The 17,985-nt window shown below is 34.9% G+C and overlaps 1 protein-coding gene across 2 annotated transcripts in view; it reads left to right on the plus strand.

Moving 5' to 3' along the window:
* Nucleotides 1-1,626: 1,626 nt before the first annotated feature.
* Nucleotides 1,627-17,985, plus strand: part of LOC145939796 (uncharacterized) — a 39,336-nt gene continuing 22,977 nt past the window's right edge. Inside the window, exons 1-4 of one of the 2 annotated variants that reach the window (XM_083044400.1) lie at nt 1,627-1,761; nt 13,240-13,481; nt 16,273-16,357; nt 17,140-17,263. In XM_083044400.1, coding sequence (XP_082900526.1) covers nt 13,316-13,481; nt 16,273-16,357; nt 17,140-17,263 — 375 coding nt within the window. In that variant the 5' untranslated portion in view covers nt 1,627-1,761; nt 13,240-13,315. Of the gene's footprint in view, nt 1,762-2,912; nt 3,189-13,239; nt 13,482-16,272; nt 16,358-17,139; nt 17,264-17,985 lie in introns of those variants that run through there. The other variant, XM_083044399.1, reaches the window with a different exon arrangement.

A 17,985-nucleotide genomic window follows, 5' to 3' on the forward strand; every position in this document is an offset into this window, starting at 1 on the left:
GCGAAGACGTGCGCTTTCCACCCTTTCGACGTCGTCGTCGTCGTCGGTCCCTTCACGAGAGATCCGGCGAAGGTTTCTCCCGCAAACAAGCTATTTTAACGTGGCCGGAAGTCGATCGCGGCGCCGCCGACGTTGACCGAGAGCGCCAACGCGCAGCTGCGGAAGTGGCTGCGCTCACGTCACGGCGCGCAGATATGTTCACGTTGAACTTCCCGACCCGTTCATTTATCGAGTAATTAGTAAGTAATACCTGTTCCTTTTTTCATATAATTATGAAACTTTAACTTATTGTCGTTTGCTCGATCGAGTTAATCAAAGTTTGATAGAAGGAAGGAAGTTTCTCTAAGAATTAGTAGCTTAATCGGTTTCAATCAGATCGAATATGTAAAATGTAAAGCATTCAAATCAGATTCACTCAGGTAACCTTAATTAATATGACGGTTAAAAAGTAGTTTCTCTTGACTTGTGGGGCTATGCAAGTTTTTCATCAAAAGAGCATAAAAGTTTTTAACTTTCGCCATTTGAATCTACTTTTAGGTATACAGCGTCTTTTTCTGTGCATGTATATTGAATTTTAGAAATAATATATTTCTCACATAAATCTAGCTATATATTCTATCAATTGAAAAATACGTCCGATACATACGTTGCGATATATATATGACTTATCACATATTTTGCAAACAGATAAAGATAGATAAAAATGTTTGAGGATATATATATTATTTAAATGTCTCTTCTGTTCAATATATATATATATATATATATATATATATATATATTTTCCTAAGTTGCTTGATTTTCACGAAATATCATTAATGAAAAACCATGAATAATACGATAATAATAATACGAATAATCACAATTGATGTAGTACGATATATAATCAGATAGTAATTTTTTTTATGTTTTAGGAACAAATTTATGGGGTATAACAAAAAAATGAGAGAAGAAAACGGACTCTTCAAACATCTCTATTCAATTTTCACTGGACAACAGTTTTCTTTGTAGACGGTTCTGTCATACATCGGTATTTTTACTTCCGGTCTCTATTGCTTCAAATAAGCCTGGGTAAGTACAGTAGTATCATAACGAATGGATAAATTTACAAAATACATTGCCAGAGAAAGAAAGAGGGAGAGAGAGAGGGAGGGGAGAGAAAGAGAGAGAGATGTTTGCTATATAGTAATCGGAAATTTCCGTCACGTTTTCCGCCGCATGTACTAGTAGCTATATATTTAATTATTGACGGGAATACAAAGTACTAGCTTCCTTCCTCGTGTGTCACAGGGTCCCGCGCAATTCGCTAAATATTAAATCTTCGTGGTAACGCAGGAAGGAAACGCACGTGTATTAAAGCAGGAAGACGCACGAGAGAATATGCGATGAAATTACCTTCCTGTCTACTTTAATACATGCTCTCTCCTTTCTTACCACAAAGGTTTAATGTTTAGCGTCTAGAAGAGACTGTTTATAGCAGGTCGAGAAAACGTGGACACATTGTCGCCTTTTTTTTAATCGTATAAACAATCTTGAATAAGCATTCTAATCGCATTCTTCTTTTTAATTTCAGAAAGACTTTCCAATGGAATTGCAATTCGAGGCTCACAAATGAAGAGATATATACCTGGATATTTTTACTCAAGAAAGATTGCTCGAAAATTGACTGGAAAATCGTCGTTAACACTTGTCAAGATCGCAAGTTGTGGAACACCCTCTAGAATGCAGTGACAAGTACATCGGCATATATAACAGTTCAAGGTATGTGTATGTATAAGTGCACACTGTTTCTGTGGTCGTGAGGCGCCCTTTGGAGCCGCCCATCGGTCTCGTCGCCTCATGCGTCATGTCTCGGTGCGCGTCGGCGACGGCGAAGATGCGTGTCGAAGGACGAGAACGCGGGGTAGAGTGCTCGAGAAAAAGTGAGGGCTCTTCTCTTGAAAGGACCCCTCTCATCGCAGCTGGAATGCAAGCACGATCGACGTTCAGAGTCATACATATATTGCACGCGTTGATGTTGCCTTATTAATAATGCGCGTAATGCATAATATGTAGATGTACACTACATAAAGCTGAATGAACCTTCTGTGTACTTTAACAACGAGACACGCGTGACACGCGTGCGAAAATATCACGTCGATGAGTTGTGAGTTCATCCTGTTTAACGCGTAATCATGTAATGTGATCGAAATTTTATGAATATTATATTAATCTTTGTTTATATATTGTTCGTAAAAAAGATATATTCTTTAAAAAATGGACAATTAAAATTGCATAGAATATATACACGTGATTTATCTTGTTTCTTATAAAAAGAATGCAACGTGTGTGATATATATATTTGCCCTTCAGACTTATATGTATTATCATCGTGAAAATTAAACCAGGATCAGATTTAAAAAGAGAAGAATCAAATTATATAGATAACATTGCATAAAATTGCATAGAATACACATATGATTTCTCCTGTTTCTTATAAAAAGAACGCAACGTGTGCAATATATGTATATTTCTCTTCAGATGACTTATTATAAATCATACGTGAAAAACATGAAAATTAAACCGCAGGATCAAAGGAGTTAAAAAAAAGGAATCGAACTATAATATATAAAGATCATTGCAACGTGGACAGATCGAGTCTTTTTTCCTATGATACCTAAACAACGCGGTTTTATTAGGGTTCTCGATCATGAAAAACGCGCACGGCGCCAGCCGATGTGGAGCCGAAGGTAGTAACACGACACCGAAGGGTTTCTCCTCCGCGAAGATTAACCTCCTGGGCGGCAGCGGCGGTGACGGGGTGACGGCGGCAACTGCGACGGCGGTAGGATAGAAAGGTGGGGGGCGGAGGGAGGGGGAAGCGGATCGTGACGGCTGCATGAAGCGCAGCGCGCCACGAGTTTTCGGACGACAGCGGCGCGAGACGGGTGTCTTTCTCGGCGCGCTCTCCTCTCTTCGTGTTTTCGACGCGTCTGTTTCTTTTCTTTTTCTTTGTTTTCCTCGCGAGACGCTATTCTGCACGTGATACTCTCTCGATTCATCTCAATTAACGATCGTGCATCTTACTATTTGTGCGAGTGATCGCGAGTGGCATGTTTTTCTCCGCGTCTTCTTCGTGTCCTGCAAGATATCGTGATACAGTGTGCGACCTGTCCGTGACCCTCATGGCCATCGCGGACACCTGTAAGGTAATTTAACTCTCCGAAAGTATATGTGTGTGTGAGCGATACAGAGTATCTCGGAAAGAGTCTATCAATATCCGGAATTAAAAACTGTTACGTAGTAATTTAAATAGTTTTATTCTTTAAAAACATTTCGAAAAATCGTAGTATATTTTTTAGTCGGTTTAGTAAATGTTTGGTTATGAAGATTGTAGATCTCTAATCTCGATTACACACACTTTCTTAAAAATACGAGATAAATTTACGATCTCAGAGGAAAATTGTATTAGGAAGATGTGAAAAAAAGTATTACAGTTACAAACATAACCTTAGAATTAGCGCACATAACTTCAAGATAATCATCGTTTTATAGACAAAATAGAAGAAGAAAATTATCTATTTCATATCTCATTTCTAATTCTTCTATATTCTATATTATATGAGTCATATAAAAGAAAAATCTTAAGAATGAAAAATTGAGAGAAACATTAAACTCTCGACGTTTTAAATTATTGGCGCTCTTTCCAGACTGTTGGTATTTTATAATAATGGACCGTGTTGACCTAAATCAAACTTTCCATGAACTTTACCGTCATTATTGGATTTCCCTTTGTTGGCTTCTTACGGCACGAAAGCACAATCCCGCGAATGGAAATTTAAAAAAACGCAGGCTTTATATCGCTTGCTTGTGCGACATTTGATAAATATATATTTTTTTTAAATCATAAATATATATATTTGCAATTTTAATTGTATATGGAATTATATATATATTTTTTTATAGCGATGTTTCTTCCTTCTGCTTTACATTTCTTTAATGAAATTTGCACGAAGTTGAAATACTTATAACAACTATTCATGAATCGCGTGATTATTTACGCGATGAAACTAGTAGAAAACAAATTAACATATGTCTCAACACGTCGTAACTCTAATAGCGGATACATTTCAATAATTCCGCTTTATGTAACGTCTCGTCAATGACAGCGCTTTTATGCATCGCAACAGTTGCATCTTGTCCACCGAGAACTTTCATCACGTCTCTCTGTCCATTTTAGTTATCCTTCCTCGTACTTTCGCATACATAATAGAAGTATATTTAGACTTTGTGAAGAGAGAGAAAGAGAGAAAAGAGGAAGAAAACAAATCGTTGCAAGTGAAATTGTTTCTTCGCTCGCTGCTATTTTCCGGCGCAATCTTGTCGATAAAATTTTATTCGACAATCTCGACACCAAAAAAAGAAATAGAATATTGTTTCGCACCGTCTTCGTACTTTTACGCGCAACAACCGCCCTCGAAACCGCCGGGCAATGCACTTTTCCCTCAAACGAAACGTAACGGTACGCACGATGTGAGCAAACGACGCGATAAATGCGGCAAAACGTAACGTAAGGATCGAGCCGTTTGTGCCGATCATTATTCGACCACTGTAATTCGCTCGTCTCGGCGTGTTGCATCGCTGCTCGCGAAGAAGATGCCTCTGGAAAATGGACCGTAAACGCTGTTAAAAAAAAAAGAAACACGTGTCCACCGATGCGTTTCGTCGCGGTTGTTAACCGTCATCGAGCACCTTCTCCAAGGACACGCGAAATGTCCGAGATTAGCGCATGTAAATATCAGCCGTCAGATCTCGCGCTTATTATAAAGCAAAAACTAGAGAGACGTTAGGGAGAGATATGAAAATAGAAGAGAAATGTAAATGAGCGAGATGAATGTAAATAGAGCAGGGGGATATTTCTGGTCGCGGAATGAATTTTCGCTGAATTAATTAATTTGGCACCGAGAGAGATAGATAGTTCGCTGAGAGATATTCGCTATATTCGGATCGGAGTCGAAAGTCATTGACCGGGAGAAATAAAAAAAAAGGAGAAGACGATATAAAAGAATTTATTTAAAAACCAATTCACTATATACTGTATTTGTACGAAATACGTCCAGTCTTTCTCATTTACAATTTATATTTCAAATTATGAATTGTGTCAATTTCTTCTTGTAAGATAACTTTTGACAGTAATCAGCTGATAACTGTCAAAAATATTAATCGAGTTTAAAGTATCATAACATATCATTTAAAACAATATTATTTTATTTAATTTTATTTTAGACAAACTGGAAAGACAAAGGAAGACGATATAAAAGAATTTATTTAAAAACAAATACACTATACACTGTATTTGTTTCTACGAAATACGTCAAGTCTTTCTCATTTACAATCTATATTTCAAATTATGAATTGTGTCAATTTCTTCTCGTGAGATGACTTTTGACAGTAATCAGCTGATAACTGTCAAAAATATTAATCGAGTTTCATAACATATCATTTAAAACAATATTATTTTATTTAATTTTATTTTAGACAAACTGGAAAGACAAAGGAAGACGATATAAAAGAATTTATTTAAAAACAAATACACTGTACACTGTATTTGTTTCTACGAAATACGTCAAGTCTTTCTCATTTACAATCTATATTTCAATTATGAATTGTGTCAATTTCTTCTTGTAAGATAACTTTTGACAGTAATCAGCTGATAACTGTCAAAATATTAATCAAGTTTAAAGTATCATAATATATTATTTAAAACATAATATTATTTTATTTAATTTTATTTTAGACAAACTGGAAAGACAAAGGAAGACGATATAAAAGAATTTATTTAAAAACAAATACACTATACACTGTATTTGTTTCTACGAAATACGTCAAATCTTTCTCATTTACAATCTATATTTCAAATTGAATTGTGTCAATTTCTTCTCGTGAGATGACTTTTGGCTCAATTGGAGAAAGACCGTTTGCAATAATTAAGAAAAGATATCGAAATAAAATGCCGCGGGCAGAAACTAAAATTAGAGAAAGTTGCTGGGAGGAAAGAGGAAAGGGGACAGCTGTTATCGGGCGCTTCACGCCGACCATAAGTAAATGTCCGTCGTGTATATTAATAAATTTTACATAATACACCAAAGAGGACAACACCGGGAGCGACAGATAGGATATTCTTGGCGCATGTGTGCGCTTCTAACATAAAGAGAAGCGTCGCCGAGAGAGCCGCGACCGTCGACTTTTGCTGTCTGCCTTTTCGCCGGCACGTACGTGATCGATCTTAACGTCCGACGATTTAGCCATCACCGGGATACGACATCGTCGTCGTCGTCGAATCGGGTCAGCGACCCGGTACATAATTGTTGGCTTTAGTATACTTTCGCGAAGTTGGTAGCCCATTTTCCGAGAGTTTCGATTTAATTAATCCTGGTTCCTCCCCAAGGTATTCTAGAGTTTCTAATTTGTTTTAAAAAAAGTTCCAGAGAACGATTGAATATAAAAAGGTAAAGGGGAGGGAAAGATACCGCAATATTTCACGTTTTCGCCATATGAAAGAAAAGACTGATGACAATTCTTTTTTTTTATTTCGATCAAAATCGACTCGAATGAAATCCTTATCTCTAACGCAAATTTCTGTGCCAAGAAGGAGCACCTCGATGGATAAATCCCGCCTGAGACGCAGGCAGCGAGAGTTCGCGGTTGCTTTTTTTTTTCTTTGAAATAAGAGGAATCTCTCTTCTTTCGAGATACAGAGAGAGAGAGAACCAGATCTCCTCCGGATCTCCTCGGCAACGCGCGCACCCACCTGTTTCTTCGCGGTCCGGACTGGTTCCGGTCATGGACCACGATGCGGAGCCGCCACGCTTCCATTCCCCGCACACATTATCATAGAGAAGCTCGTTTCTTTCTCTTTCTCCTTTCCTCTTCGACGAGAGGATGCGAGATTTGTATCCCGCAATCCGCCGCGGTCATGAAAGCGCGCGTAATTAAAGCCGCGACGATAACGAGCTCGGCAGGTCGGTTAACCGGCATCACCGGTGAATTCGTTAAATGGCGAAATTGCGGCTCGCGAAAGGCGCGACAGGAAACGGTCTTGTCGTAAAATTGCAAGAGAACATGCGGTATGTCTTTCGGAGCGGATGTCGCTCGAGCGGAGATTCTCGCGTGAATGCTTCGATGAAGAGACATCGTCCCTGTGGTCGTTTTATTCCGAACCTTTATATATGCTCTTCCGTGTAGGATGTGAGTCGAGAGATGAGAGAATCGTGATGAAAAAGAGACTTTTATAGAGATAGTTCATTTCGTTTTATTTATCAGTCGGATAATACGCCATGCAAGAGTTAATTAATTTATTGTACGAGATAATTGTACGAGTAATTGCGCGAATAAATTCGTGTACAGATCGAGGTATAAATTTGTCAGGATCACCAGGATTCGTTCGCACGTATGATAACTAAATAACGCTCTCGCACAGATGTCGACATTTTATTATTAGATAATTAGTAATTTCATTGTTCTCTATACGCGCGCGCTGCAATATTAATAATGCATAATTAATAATCAGGATATGCGTGTGCATTTTATATATTTTGGGAAAACACCCTGGTGTGTCGGAAATTAATGATAAAATACGTTTATATTACGTTGTGCACCATGAACTTTCCGCATTTCATTCTTTAATAATACACGTATAATGCGAATTATATTTCAGAGGGAATGAGAACGGAATTATCCCATAATTGGTTTGCATACTAATGTCTATAGAATTTCGTGAAAGTAGGTGGCCTTTAGAATCAGAACAATAATGATTGCGAGCTATCTAAAATGCGGCGGTGAAATCTATAAGCAAGTGACAAAAATAAATTACATATATTCTAAAATTACATATGTATATTTAAAAATAACTGTATTAATTTTTTAATTCTTTATTTTCTTTCACATTTTATTTACTGGACTTAACACACCAGATATTGAAGAAATAAATGCATAAAGAGACAAAGTTTTATAGAGATATTAAATTAAAAGAGAAAGGCCCCTTTTCTTCTCATTATGATAATAAAATACTCAAACATTTTGTAAAAGAGTAAATGCAACTTTTAAACACGTAGATTCTATACGCAGTAAATTACGAAAAGAAAGTCCTGTATTTGTCAGAATGATTGCCAGGTCGTCATATGCGTGTAACGGAAAAGTGGAATAAAGTAGAATGTCGGGATACAAAGACAGAACGCGGTTGTCTTGAGAGAAGAAATCTGTGGGCAACTATGACATATATCACGATGTCATAGAGGAAGAGAGAATCTAGATCGCGAGTTTATTTTGTATCATTCTTTCGTTGCATAGGTATCTCTATTTCGATTATTTTATATCACTAGAACAACACAAGCGCGCGCTATTCCTCGATTTTATATAAAAAAGAATGATATTTTTATATAAAGTTTGTTTAAACTCGAATAATACTTTTTGACAGAAATCAGCTGATAACTGTCAAAATTATTAATCGAAACGAAAATTATTAGTCAAAAATATTAATTGAATTTAAGAAATTATAACATATTATTTACAACATATATTACTATTTTACATTTTATAACATATTATTTTAAAAATTATTAGCAAATTAACTCTTTAATCAGCTGATTTCTGTAAAAAAATATTAATAAAATGTTAATTTGTTCATTAAATTTTAAAATAAAAATATATTATAAAAATTAAAATAATAATATGTTTAAATAATATCTTATAATTCCTTAAACTCGATTACTATTTTTGACAGTTATCAGCTGATTTCTGTCAAAAAATATTACTCGCAGATAAGACATTATAACATATTATTTACAACATATTATTATTTTAATATTTTTAACATATTATTTTAAAATTTAATTAGTAAATTAACGCTTTAATAATATTTTTTGACATACACCAGCTGATTAAAGTGTTAATTTGCTAATTAAATTTTAAAATAATATTATGTTATAAAAATTTAAATAATAATATATTTTAAATATAATATGTTATACTTATTTAAACTCGATTAATATTTTTTGACAGTTATCAGCTGATTTCTATATCATTCTGTTTGACATAAAATCGAGGAATGGCGCGTGCTTGTGTTCTTCTAGTCCCTTTTTAAAAAAGGCATGTTAAATTGATTCTCGCAATTATTGTTGCCTCTTTTTCGCGATATTGATTAGCTGCCTCGATTGCGTTTTGCATTATATTCATAATATCGAGAGACTATCATCGTGAGGATTAGCAGTTTGACAGTTTGTCCAAAATAAAATAAAATAATATGTTCTAAATAATATTTTAATACTTTAAATTTGATTAATATTTTTGACGGTTATCAGCTGATTTCTGTCAAAAAATATTAATCGCGGACAAATATATTATAAGTATATATTATAACATATTATATTATTTACAACATATTATTTTATAATTAAAATAATATTTTGTAAGTAATATAATATGTTATAATACTTTATCTGCGATTAATATTTTTTGACAGCAATCAGCTGATAACTGTCAAAAATATTAATCGAGTTTAAAGTATTATAACATATTATTTAAAACATAATATTATTTTATTTTATTTTATTTTGGACAAACTGTCAATACTGCTAACCCTCGCGATGACAGCATGTTACAATATAACACACAACGCGAATCTTGACAGCCAATGAGTATCGCAGTAAAGCGACAACAATAAACTTTGAGATATGCGAATATCGACATATATCTTCTTTTTTAGAAAAGGAGAATTAATTGTCAGTTGCGATCGCATCTTGTTGTTCACTTAAGTAACTCCGTAAATGATTCTCAAGTCAGAGTAAAGTATCGGGCATCACTCGGTTGAAATTACCACGTATTGGATTCCTGTTTTCTGGAATCGTTGTTGAGCGAGACGCGATGCACATATTTTATATATATATATATATATATATATATATATATATATATTAGCGTCGCTTTTGCACGCAAGCAGAGCACTTCCGTGTTCGCAAAAGCGGAAGAAGCTGTCGGCGAATCAAGACACACGCAAGTTAGATGCGAATGCGAGATTATGGACCGTTAAGTCCTGCGAGCGACTCTTACAGCAATAGCACTCTTTCGTATTTTTTCCGAAGCCTATAAAATTATAATATATATTTTCCTATATTTTATGCTCTAACAGAGAACATCGCAATATAAAACGCTCTATTAAAGATACGTGATGAGATTATTCTATATATTTTAATATTAGAAAAATTTTATTATAAAATTTTTGCTCTAATAAATTACAATATTATTATATTGTTGCATTAAAGATTCGTGATAAGACTATTCTGTAGTTTAATATTAGAAAAATGTTTAAAAATTTTTGTTCTAATAAGATACAATATCATTATTTATGCCTACATTAAGTAAAAAAAAGTGCAATGTTCGTGGTTTCGTGATTTTCGCAACGGGATTATTTTGTAAATACACACAATTTCCCTTCACGGCCGATCAGATCAGATGCAAGTCGCATATCAGACTTTGAATTTTTATGGTGTTGTGAACAACCAATCGGCATTCTCTCTTCAAGGCTTTGCCATCTTTGGCCGAAACCTCCGTGGTTATAATTAACATGACCCGGCACCAAAGTATTATTTCCTTCATATGGATTCTCAAGGAAATGTATCCCATTTGCGGCAAGTCCAAATATGATCGAAGACCTTACCTGCGAAAATAAAGAATAATAGTCTAAAAATAGTATAATAATATATAATAATATAATAGTATAAATATAGCAGCATAAGAATATAATATAATAAAAAATGAAAGATAATGATTCCCCTTGGCCTCGAAAAATTGAGCTGCTTTATTTAGAAACAAGCGATTATTTTTACAATCTCTCTTTACCAAATAGACGTTTTATTTAAATCACTGCTTTCGCGTGATGATGCATAATTAGCACCTTGGCGCTCATAGGTGATGATTAATATCTCGCTACAGTACTGTTATATAATTTGTCATACTTTATGGAAAGATATTATGAGAAAAAAATGTATATATGTATATCAATCGAGAAATCTAAAAGAGATTATAAAATTGCGCTCATTAAAAGATTGCAAGTAAAGTACCTATAAAAATCAGGAAAGAAATTAGATCAAATCTATTAGTCAATTAAAATGCTACTCAGTTCTGCTACACGCTATGTTAAAAGAAAATTAAATATTATCACTATGAAATATTCGATTAAAATTATGAAGATGAAGATCTAGTCTTAAAAATTCAGAATTAATGTTTTGCAATTTCGCGAATCATCCGTTGAAGTCAAATTAGAAATGCCATAATTGATTTATAAGAGATATTCCGGTCTAATATAAAACAATTTAATGCAATTATACAATATTACTTAATATACAATACAACTTAATACAATTTACTTTTTGCTATCGATCCTTTGCGATACGTGCCTCCGAATAGCTCCGTCGTGCTTACGCGACATTATAGCGCGATGAAAAATTGCCGATATTATGCGGATCGCTCAATTTTAGCCTCGAAGGATTTTGATGTTTGCGCCCATGACTCACGTAGCAACGACGCAATGTCGGAACCGGATTACGCTGGCCATGAAACACGGTAAAGGCGAAAATCCCCTTGTCGCACCCCCGTTCCTCGTTGTTTCTACCAGCAACCTTAGCTTCACCCTCGCTTGTACTCTTCCTTACACGATTACTACACAAACACCATACTTGCCTTGTACGTATAGATGTATACTTTCTTTCATCCTATATACAGGGTGTCGTAAAGATTCCGTATTTTATCTAGACGCGATTAATTTTTGAAAAAATTGAATAGACCTCGTATATATGCTAATAAAATTTTTGGGAACATGATTCTTTGTCAAAGAATTATTTGTTAGCCGAATTTTATTTTTGATTAAATATATTATTTATTTAACATACTTGTAACATTTCTCACAATCAGATGTGTACACTGTACACATCTGATTGTGTATCAGGTGTGTATCAGGTGTGATGTGTAATTTGATATAGATTTACAAAAGAATGCATTAATATCGATTTATGTTGCAAGCTCATATTTTTTCTGAATTGCTCCGCGATTTTGAGATACCCGATGTACACAATACAGACGACACAATACATACACATCAATCGTGTACATGCACACTTGGTTCTCGTACAATCGATCGATCCGCTCTACTGTGTTTTGTCGTACTCATGATATGCACTCTCGAGCCAGACGATGTACGGCGTTAACTCTGCATGTATTCATATGCACTTTCGGGCTATCGTATGCTATCGCGCGAGTACTTGATGGAAGGGCCACGAGTGCCTCAAGGGAGAACGAGCACGATGTTTCCTCCCGTTGCATCCAACAAAAACTCCTTTAGACTCCGGAGAGAGTGCAATACTCTTCACGTTGCATATGCATGAATTCGCAGCGTAAATTTGGGGGAATCGCGTCGCGCTCAAAAGCTCAGATTTTTATCTCTCCGATATTGCGATCCTGATAGATTTATATATCGAATCTCGATAACGCTGTATTCTGCTATAAATAAGTTAGTTGTGCAAATTTTTTTCTTGCTTTTTATTATCTATATCCGATATAAAAAAAAGTATTATTATTTTACGTAAATTTTCTAAAATCGTATTCATCTAAAAAATCTTGGGATACTATTTTATCTCGCAACAATACGCTTCATAGCTTCTTGGGAATTTTTATCTTATCGTGAGAATGATTTTAACCACGAGGTTACAGCGAGACAGCGTTTGTTTGCTGACGTAATAAAACATCTTTCTTCGGCGTAGCAATGTGCGAGAAACCGCACATGAGATTAAAAATGCGCTGCTCCGGTTTTTATCCCAACCGTCTGGAAAATATCCGCGTGTTGTCTAATACGACGTTATAATTCTTCGCACCGTGATTATTTTTATCTTCCACCCATCTATCTTGATATATTAAAATTTCATTTTTATTTTTAATAATTTATTTTTATTTCAATTTTTATTTTTAATATATCAAAATTTTATATCAATCTATTTAAATTAATACATATTTCGATTAAATTATCTCCACATCGCCAGAAGATATATTAGTTAATTTTGCTTCTTGCGATATAATTGAAATATATTCCTCTCATTCTTTCAACAAGTGTTTCTCGCGCGAATGCGAGATACAAACTGGTGCCCGACCCGATCAATCTTGCATCCTATCTGCCAGCATCCACCGTGTGAATATTTCATCTGTATGTTGCAGAATTAAAGTCGTAAAGTCGAATGGCTGTGCTGACAAGACTCGTGCGCAGGGGCGCGGTGAAGCACAGAGCACAGCGATGACGCTTCCAGTTTCGAGCTATGAGGAACTTCTCATCCAAGTTCGTGAGCTCACTCACGAGACGATTCTCCTGCAACGTCAATTGTCCTCCGACCTCTTCGAGAACGTCGATCCACCCGACGTGAATCACAATTTTTCCTTCGCTCAGAAGAATTATGAAAAAGGTAAGACGATATTTAAACTTAATTTTTTAATTAATAAAAAAGATATGAGTCTAATAAGAAATTTTGCATTCCTTTTATTGTCTTTAAACAATGTGTAAAAATAAAAAAATCCATGACATAGTATCTCGTGTCATTGACGGTACAAATCGATCTTTACTAGTACTATAACTTCCTGGTCTCGAAGCAACTATACTAATATATAACATCGCAACTGGTGCATTGAACTCTCGTTGAACCTTGTGTCAATAGATGCAAATAAGCGCCTGGCAAAAAGCTACGTAAGCGATATAATACGAATTCGTGCTCGCTGCATTATTCATATTTTATTTGTGTGTCTTAAAATAGTAAAAGATTTGCAATATATTATTAATGCACAAACTCTATAGATATATGTGTGGAGATTTAATCCCGCTTAAGTAAAAAAAAATCGAAAAATTGCTTATACGTATGATTTATTCAGATATACATTTAAGAGTTAAATCTCCTAAATATTTAGACACATGTTCTCTCTCTATGAAAGTAGATAGGTTTATTTTCGAAAATCCCAGATAACCCGCAATTTACTCTCGTTTCCCCGACGGTGTTATCGATATGCCAGACGATCGTCAGCACGATCCGATTTAAGCTTTCACGGACGATCCTGGCTCCGCTGATGCTATGTCTGGTAAGTGGCGTCTGGCGGTGGTCTTCGTAAAGCAGGCAACGGTTGGACCGATGCCATTTAGATGCCAAAGCACTTGACGATGTAAAACAAGGCGGGCCGAAGGGAAATACGACAAACTAGAGGACCGTCGGGAAACAAGAGTAAAAGCGCCGTGACACTTGGAAACGACTGGCTCTCTTTCCAACGTTGTTCAAACTGTCACGGCCAATTCCGTCTCGTTCGCCTCGAGCGAGCTTTACCCGCGTTCGCCGTTAATCGTTATCCCTCTCTTGCATTTTGCAAAAAATTAATCACATTATTTACCTTGTCGGCAAAATTTTGAACAACGTTCTTTTGACATAAAAGTATACGTGCGTTTAATTAAAATGATATAAAAATACAATTTTTTTTACAAAAAAATAATAAAGAAATTATTACATGATAATGATTTATATAAAATTAACGAATAATGAAATTTTTTTAATTATAATAGTATTGCACAAAATTTGAAGTTTATTCGACACATCATATCTTATTCGACGTTAATGTTTACATCGTATTAATAATTATATTATATATGCGAATATCTTCGTACGCTTGCGAGCTTATTTCAAGCTTCGGCAAACGATGTTTTGCTCAGCAAACTTCAACTCGTGTTACGCAACATTTTACTTCTTCAAGATGCTTGCACGAGAGGAACAGTTGCGAAATGACGGCGATCTATCAAAATTCAAAATAAATTCAGTGCGCGATAGATCTCCAAGGATTTGCGTGTAAGCATTCGAGTTGTTTCAGCGCGAAATTCCGCACAAAATCGTGAAATATCGACTTGTTTATTTGTATATTACAATTGTAAAATGATCGATTGAAATAATCGACGAGGTTATTCAGAATGTCCTTAATCATTTTTTCTTATTGAGCGCATCAAGTGTCTCTAAGAGAGTACATGATGGATTTTCTGAGTAAGTATCATTCATGAAGATTGTTGTTATGACAGATTGAATTTCTCTCTCTCACACACACACATCTTTTTCCTTCTCTCTCGATATTCTATCGTGTCAATCAAATTACTCTCAAAGTCCGAGACTTATCGTCAATTATTTATCGCTTTCTTCTTTGAATAGTTAATTTTATTTAGTCCATTTTCATTCGATTCAGTAACGCGGTAAATATATATAAATATACATATTGCATATTTAAGCGCTTTCATCATTAATCTATAGCATAAATATTCCATCGAGTTTTACATACAATGAATGACGATAATAAGTATAATGGCGAGGATAAATATTAATTAATTACGAATATTAATCGCTGCTATTTTATATATATTAGAGGTATCAAACGCTCCAACAATATATTTTTTTAAGCATTCTGTTTAAATTTTGCAATTCTGAATTCTAACACACTTTTAGGCTATATATTACATATGTCAAATTCTTAACAATTCTTTTTAATTAATTAGTCTAGAAAAGCTAATCTAAAAAGAATTAAAAATTAATTTTTTAATTATCTTTTAAATATATTTATCTATAAAATTTAATTAAAACTTTAATTATACATTTTTTATAAACATTTTCTCTCGTGAATTTTGCTTGTCTCAAAATACTAAAGATATCTTCACGTTTTTTGTACAAATTTTAATATCTATTATATCGCGACAAACAATTTGGCACAAATATATATTCCGCTATCGAAAATACATATAGAATTCCAGTTCAACCGGAAAAAAGAAAGTCAACGATAAGTCGTTTTCGTACCCGGTATTTTATCAAGTTTTTTTCCTACCAGTGTCACTAGAGACTGAATGACTGCATTTTGTATGTACGTATTTCGTTTCTTCACGGTTTACTTTTCTCCCGCTGACATACGGCTATTTTTGAGAAAGTCATCAAAGGAGAGAACTACGCAGCGATGAGGAACTGGGACTCTCCAAAATTCAACCGTTAATCTTTTCTTTTCAGCTTCTACGTTTTCTTTACTTTAAGAAGTGGGTGCGATTATCTGAACGAACTATCACCTCGCTTAAAAGACAATTTTTTTTTTTAAGTAAATATGTACCTACTTTTAAAAACGATCGACAGATTAAATTTACTCAAAGAATAAACTCGGCATGCGTCATTCTCACGATACGATCTCGTGTTGCAGGGAAGCTCCTGACAGATAACGTGATACGACATTGCGATAAAACCCGGGAAATCGAGATAGAACAGAAGCCCATTGCTGAATACAAGTGAGTATCGCTTTGAATCATGGCTTCTTTTATTTTCCCATAGAACGCGTGGTGTAAATTTTATATATCACTAAAAAAATTCGACGCAGAAAAAATGTTTCTAACTCGTCAAAATGAATCGTACATATATGTATACAAAATCCGTATATTTTTTTTTTATTTTTTTTTTATTTTTTTTTATTTTTTTACGATAGCAAGAGATCCATACAGCTTTTGTAATACTCTTTCAAAGAGATTTGCGACTCAAAAGAACTATCGCGGAAGCACTGGAAAAAGCATCGTGCTTGTAAAAGGAATTCCATCTGCAAAACGTGTAAGCGCACGTGACATCATTCCCTTTTATCTTTGCGCTACAGAACTGTCGACTTGCATTTCGCGAATGAGTCGCGGTAAATCTTACACACATACGACACTTTTATTACACAATGTGTAACAAAACTCAACGCGAAATCAGAAAGAAAAAAGACTTATTTTTTTTTTATTTTATAAAAAATCTTCACACAATTTATACAGATGTAAATTTTATAATTAAAATTTCATCTCGTTTGCACAATATCTCTTTTACCACTTTCTTGTCAATTGATCTTATCTTCTGGCCTACGCTCTATATATACACGACATCATTTTACGGAATGATGTAATTGATTCTCCAGAAATCTGTTCAGTCACTTATCTTTTTCATTTGACACTTATTAAAGACGCTATTCCGGGAATAACATTCATCCAGTAAAATCCAATCAAACACGATAACTAACATCGACATTGTAATCGCATTGTTGCAGCAATTTGAGATTACGACCGCAATACTGTCACGATTTGGAGTCCTCCGAGAGCACTCGATCAGGCGAGCTGACCAGCCGACTTTTGACCTGGCGAAGTCACGACCGTCACCCGATAGTGTTGCAGGTAAGCGATAGCCATTGCATCTGTTCGACGCGAATCTGTGCACGGACCTGTTTGGCAGGTGGTAGCGATGTTTAATACCGCCTGGCCTACACCTGGCTAAAATTCCGATCGCGTGTGCGATTGATTTATTTTTTTACCTTCGCTTTTCTCCCGTTCGTGACGTCGCATGTTAATAATCGCTTTAATTTAAGCGGATATAAATACTTGTGCGATGGAATTATTTAACAGCGAAATATCAATATTATTTCACGTGTATTTTTTACACGTGAAACTCTTGCCTATTTTTTATTTTATTATTTTATTTTATTTTAATATTAATATGCTGCATTTTGTGCAACGAAAGGATTCGATTCTTTATGTTTCACTCTTAAGGGAGACTGCACCTTATTTATACCGACATTTAAATCTCACTTTAGTTCGCGTACCCTTTCTGTAAATCATTTGTTTTATGATTAGACAGTATGTAATGCATTTACACTAAGCGCAGTGTATTGCATGCATCGTAAAGCGTTAGCATTAATGACCATAATACGCTGAAGTGGCGAACAAGGTAATATGTAGCATCCGTACTAATTTGTCTCGGTCCAACCTGCAATGCACAGTTGCTACTAGGCTCTGGCTTATAGTTCTACGCTACACGAAACAGAGATGCAGGCGCAGATTAATAAATGCAATTTAAAGTAGCGTAACTCTGCATTAATTAACATATTAATTTTTTTCGA

Source organism: Prenolepis imparis, unplaced genomic scaffold, assembly GCF_030444845.1.
Source record: "Prenolepis imparis isolate NDT839.2.m4 unplaced genomic scaffold, iyPreImpa1.0 SCAF_8, whole genome shotgun sequence".
In the NCBI taxonomy this organism is placed as follows: domain Eukaryota; kingdom Metazoa; phylum Arthropoda; class Insecta; order Hymenoptera; family Formicidae; genus Prenolepis; species Prenolepis imparis.